At 50.8% G+C, this 6017-nt stretch overlaps 1 protein-coding gene across 1 annotated transcript; it reads right to left on the minus strand.

The window, feature by feature from the left end:
• Positions 1-5: 5 nt before the first annotated feature.
• On the minus strand, positions 6-5678 carry LOC100901387 (dipeptidyl peptidase 3; the record flags this gene model as incomplete). Its single annotated transcript, XM_003739974.1, has 10 exons — positions 5423-5678; positions 5200-5303; positions 5077-5110; positions 2276-2399; positions 1911-2120; positions 1387-1807; positions 1136-1305; positions 780-1036; positions 213-472; positions 6-122 (listed from the first exon to the last, which is right to left on the minus strand). Coding segments are annotated over exons 1-10 (1824 nt in total), but the record flags the coding sequence as incomplete, so codon positions are not given.
• Between the last annotated feature and the right edge of the window lie 339 nt (positions 5679-6017).

Genomic DNA, 6017 nt, shown 5'->3' on the forward strand with positions numbered 1-6017 from the left:
AGGATGTGACGCTCAAGGCAGAGGTATATGCCGATGGCTTCGGCTCTGCACTCTTCGTAAGTTGAACTCATGTTTCCGAACTGTGAATCGTACCTTTGACCCGCAGTGTACCATGTCTCGACCTGGAATACATCAGCGGATTAGATGTATTCAACAAGCTAAAGAAATGACCCGCTCGGAGAATGGACAGTACACTCGGGAATCCCGCGTACCGGTTTGCCTGTCAGAGGATTCACGGTCGACACGTCGAAATTCGCGCCCTTGACAGGATCTTTCTCGAAGAGCTTGCCGGTTCCATGGCCGAGGAGCTCATGTAGTCCGACCTGTACTCCAAGAGCAGCATCTCGATATTTCTTCAGCAACTCGGCGTCGGTCTTGGTGACGAAGTCGATCTCTGCAGCGGACATCTGAGCTTTGATCGCGTTTTCGAGGTGCACATTCTTGAATCCTTCATTCTGTCGAACTTCATTATCTGTGGAGTATGAGACATGTCAGATGGTGGGGCCTATGGGTGTCGGGCCAATGGGCTGTAACCGTAGAAACGGATGATATAATCTATAATCTCCTCATGAGTCATTATAATTTCGATGAGTGATCTTCTGTCTGACAGGTCACTCATCGAAATTATAATGACTTATGAGGAGATTATATCATCCGTTTCTACACCCAACTCCACTTCATATAGTCGTGTATGTATACATTGATTGTCCGTACGGATTTTGAAGTCTATCGTACAGATTTAAAAGTCAAACATATTGACGACATTCGGCTCAACTCACAATTCGGAATAATGATCCCAATCGGGACTCCGCAGCCAGCAAAGGATATAACGTCCAAAGCTGTGAAATCCGGCTTCAAATAGGAATCCTTCTCGAAAGCGCGAGGCCACGGCATCGACTCCTTGATAACAGCTTCTGCTTCTTCGACGAGAACGCCAAGTCTTTTTGAGCCTTCCCGATTCACAACAGCTACGAAGCCTTCGAAGTCCGCACGAGCTCCAGCGGGATCACGATAGTTTTCGATGAAACCGATGTATCTGAAACCCGTGAAGTGGATTCAGCTCCGCTCAAACGAGAGAAACACGGCAGAATTGATGGAAATCGAATGATATGACGATGGCGAAACGTGTACTCACGTCTCGACAGCCGGGCCCTTGTCCATCACCCATGAACGGGACCCATCTTTATGGGCCTGGATTGAGCCCGTTTCGAAGGATTTGACGTATTCCCTCAACATGTTCCGTTGGTTCTCGTTGGCGGCTTCGTTCGAGGCTGATTCCAAGCTCTCTATCACATCCCCTAAGAGCTGAAAAGCAGTACCGCCTAATGAGGAACCCTCCCCGACCAAATACGATGGGCCGCAGTCTATGGTCTAGACTCCACTCACGCTCGAATAGTCGCCTCTCCTGACACGGAACTGAATACCATTCCGATCCTCATCGAGGCTCAGAAGTTTTTCCGCGGTTGTATCAGTTTCATTGGAGAGTTGACGTGAGGCAACTCTGATCTCGTAGGAGGTTTTTCCGTCAACGACCTCCTTGAAAGTTCGTTGATTGTACGCGTCGAGCCTCTTCTCGGTGAGATATTGAGTGACGATCGCCGCATCTGTCTCATTGCAGTTCGACGACCAGTATGAGTTTATGCCATGTGGAGGGAAGCCCAGATTGCGAACCGATTCCTTATAATCGTACATCGGTTCCAGACAGTGTTCAGCCCAGAAATCTTGGTCTTCCGGGAATAAACTTCGCAGCACCGTCTGCATCTTGTTCATCGGCACCTCGGGCAGAAACTTCGTGTCACCGAAGTCCCTAGAAGAGAGATCGAACGTCGAAAATCCAAGGCTGAAGACTGTAATCGTACAATCTGTACAATCTGAATGGAGATTCATTGTCCGGATGAATCAAGACTCACCGATAGTTGCCGGCTGCGGAGAAGAAAGCGCCGCAGTAGACGAGGAACGCTTTTACGTCATCGTCCGTGAAGCTGAACTGTTCTTTGAGGTTCGTTGTCACGCCGTCTAGAGTTGGTTTCGACCGTAGAACTTTGTCCAAGAATATGAAGATCAGGGGCGCTTCCGGGGAGGTTCGGTGGAACGCGATGAAGTGTCCATACCAACAGGCTCTGGAAATCTTTGTGTCGGTATCCGCTCAATTCATGACCGTCGGAGAACCCCGCGGCTGGAGCGATTGAGAGGTTTCCATCACGATCCGGACCGATAACAAGCCAGTTCAATTTCATGGAAGCGGTATGTTGGACAACATCGACATTCGACCAACCTCGACATGAAATGAGCATAGCGCTTTTCTTGCGGCTCGAGACCTTTGAAAGCCTCTTCACAGCTGAGTTTCCCGAAGGGAGTGTCCTTCGGGTAGAATTGATTGGGTAGAGACATTGGAGGAGCTGGAAAGTTCGGAAATTCCGTAAGTTCAGGACGAGACTCGGCTTCTATCGAGAGACATCATTACTCAAGCCCTCTTGTGCACCTAGGCGGTGCTTGGCACGAAGGGGAGCTGTCTCTCTGTAAGTCAGATCCGAAGCAGACTACCGCCGAGACCCGGATAGGTTAGGTGTTCTATAGAAGAAGAAGAGTGTTACACGGAGGCTGCGGACTCTAGCCCGGAGAGTGACAACTGAGTGAGACCACTGAGAGCTTGCGTACTGACAAAAATGTTGCGAGCGAGAGATCCATCTGTGGATATCTTCGTCGAAGATCCCTCAGCTAGGGATGGAAATATGTCGAATCCTCAAGGGGTGAAATATGAGAATAAGAAATGAGAGAAATAGCTCTAACAGGGACTCGGCCTGTCTTCGCATCTGGAGGCTTCACGGGCCCTGAAGCATTCGTTTGCGATGATTCAACATCTCAGTCTTATAAGTTAACATTCGCTTCCTTCAACCCGGGTTCACGAAGGTGAGTATGTTTGTCGGGAGTCCCAGGTCTAACAAAGAAAATTGTGGAATAACAGCGTCAGTCAGGTTGTGGTGTACGAATGATCAAAGCTCTCCCGTGCCATAGGGTCGTCATCGGAGGACGGGAATTTTCCAACCTTCTCGTATTCTATCCGATTTCAAATATTTCCGACCTACGATGACCGACCCATATGAAATCAGAAATCCGAGGTATTCGCGGACCACAAGCTGAATCGAGCTGATACTCCACAATTTTCTTTGTTAGACCCGGGACTCTCGGAAAGAATACTCATTCTATTATGGCTAAGCTGGATTGAAGAACGCGACTGTTCACATGTAGGAGATAAATGACTATTGTGCTTGAAGATCCCAACATTCCGCCCCAAGCTGGGACTCCAAACATTCCACTAGATTCCGGCGAGTTGGGCACCACGACTTGCAGCCGCTCTGATTTGCATTATTCGGAACGCACGAGAAATATCTATCGGACGATCATATTATTGACCACTCGAAAAGAAACTAACCACACCGAGCCCGTTTTGCGTGCATCAGATCCTGTGACGACCCTCCAAGACTTACCGATACCATTCGAGAGATCCAGGCAGCCACGAAAATTGCTGCACTGACAGTTACGGCAGGCAGCCACCAACGAACACTGCTCATCTAGAGGAGAGGCTGCCCTCGTGGACGTTCAAGCCAGCCGGAACTCAGGGTTAGAGAAAGAGGAGCAATCTTCGCCGTCAACACAAAACAGGGCACGGAGAACTCAAGAGAGCTAAAACGAGAGTTCCAAACTTTGGACAAAACACTAATTCCGAACATAAATCTGACCTGAAATCACCATTGTCACAAGGGGTGACATCAGTAGCACATCATTTCCCCGCGAGGCAGATCAACTCAAGCAGTCGGCGGCCGATCCCCAGTTTCGCAGCGGAGCCGAGCTTGCCCCCGGGGTGGAAGGTATGTTTTGGCCATCGGACCAGATGACATGGCCCGATTAAAAACGCGGCCGGCTCCCACCTTTCCCGCTGTCGGCCAGCAAAAACCCTCCCTCTTCTTCTGTGTACGAAACTCGCAGCGGGAGATGCTTGGACAAAAACAAGACGACACTGACGTGCCTCCCGAGGAAATTCATCTTGGACCAGGGGGTCGTGACTGGTAGGGAGACTCCGCGCTGTGATCGAAGAGGGGAAGACCGGCGCCTCCCCGACTCCGCAGTCGGTGCCAGCCTCCACAAACTCATAGCTAATAGCCAAGTCTCACTGATCCTCTCTACCGGATAGCCGCATGGCGGCGTCGCCGGGGCGCGCTCACGCTGGTGGTTCTCAACTTCTAATATGGGGGTCCGAACAACCTGAACCAGCACCGATTCCCCTGCCAGTGTGAGTCAAACTTTTCCTCTCGCGGAGCCCCTGGGGGTGCGCAAGGGCTCTTCGGAGCCCCAGGGCACCGTGTTTCGAGCCATAACGCAATGCATGCTCTTTTGACTTCGAAGAACCATCGATTCCCACCGGAAAGGGTACGGAGGATGCCTTTATATACGAGAATGAACTTGAGTTCGGGAGAAATTAGGAATTTTCGGATTTACGGAACCTAGCTGGACAAACACCCCTACAGGCTTGCTGGTCTCACACATTCTGCGAGGCGAATTCGGCCTTCAGAAGGATCATTCCTCTCCCCTTCAGTACATCAAGTCCCTCTGTACTTCAGGCTGTCAGGCCAATAGGACGAGCGAGCTTGCAACATGGAACGTGCGGATAGTCCCCAGAACAGCGGAATGTCTATATCAGTGCCTCGATCGTGCAGAAGAGAAAACCCGCTATCGTCGGTGTCGTCGACACCGCTCAACGGTACCCATGAAACAACTTACAGCTTCAGAAATTGCGAATTGAGCTCGAACTTCAAGGACGGAATCTGACGAAAGAATCCACCGGCGACGCCTCCACAGAAATTGTGCGGATCGTCACAACAGTCTTCAGCCAACGGAATGGTAGCGCCGCGCTCAGTTCAAATTGTGGCGCGAAGTTCCCTCCGGAATGTGCCCGACTGAATCTCACTCCGCTACACTGGTCTCTGGTGGCACTGGACCCCAGAGTCTCGCTGCTTTTAGGTCAGAAGGCATGCGGAGCTCAAACTGAGGTCTCGATAGCCTGAGGATGTCACCTACCCTTCGACTTCGTGTGACTCTCCGAATCGTTCCACTGAAAAAAGGTATGATTCCAGTCAGTCTTCACCGTTGAACAGAAGCCGAAGGAGCACCGATTATCACCGGGACGATCACTCTACGTACGCGTTCGCGTCCCTCTTCAGGTTGCGGAGCCGAGACGTAGCCACAAAACCTCGTCGGTCCCAAAGCCCGGGTGATATCACGGAGTTCTGATCGGTACTGCATTCCTAGTCGATAGAATCGCCAATTCTAGCGGGGACGGTGCGAGATGCTTGCTCCCATGCTCGATTAGACAGGGAAACTTCTCTGGCGTCCGCACCGACAGACCAATGAAAAATTTCCTGACCTTTTTGTTCTAACTTCAAGCCAAAGTCTCCTCCCGAGACCAGTCGGGTTCGTCCGACGTGTCGCACAAAGCCGCGAAGCCTCAACTCCTTCCTCGTGATGAAACGGATCATTGAGCTCATGAACATCGTTCTACAGCAGAGTAGTGATCTCCCCGAGGAAAACTTATGATACGCAAGGGAGAACTATCTTCCACAAAGAAATAGATCTTCAAATAGCTTCAACCAATATCCTTATTATTATCATGTCTCATGTGCGCTCGAGACCGGTCAGCATCTAATGTATCGTCTGGCTCCTCCTCTCTTTCACTCAGTGATTGTTGACACTTTCGACGACGACGACAATTGTGTTTGTTCCGATACGATGCTTGTGTTTTGTGTTTCCCATCACGGCGAGCGGCGAAGCGGCACCGGCGCTTTCGCGCTCGAAGTCGAGAACTCGAAATCCAGGACCTCCCCGACGCTCCGTCCAGTCAGCCGGTCGCTCTCGCACCAAACGCCACTTGTTCAAGATGTTATTCCAGGGATAGACATTGTCAGAGAACGAGTCTCCATCTCGCATGTTGCTCCGATCTACACCACTGTCACCGCAGGATG

Source organism: Galendromus occidentalis, unplaced genomic scaffold (genome assembly GCF_000255335.2).
Source record: "Galendromus occidentalis unplaced genomic scaffold, Mocc_1.1 scf7180000076684, whole genome shotgun sequence".
Taxonomy (NCBI): Eukaryota; Metazoa; Arthropoda; class Arachnida; order Mesostigmata; family Phytoseiidae; genus Galendromus; species Galendromus occidentalis.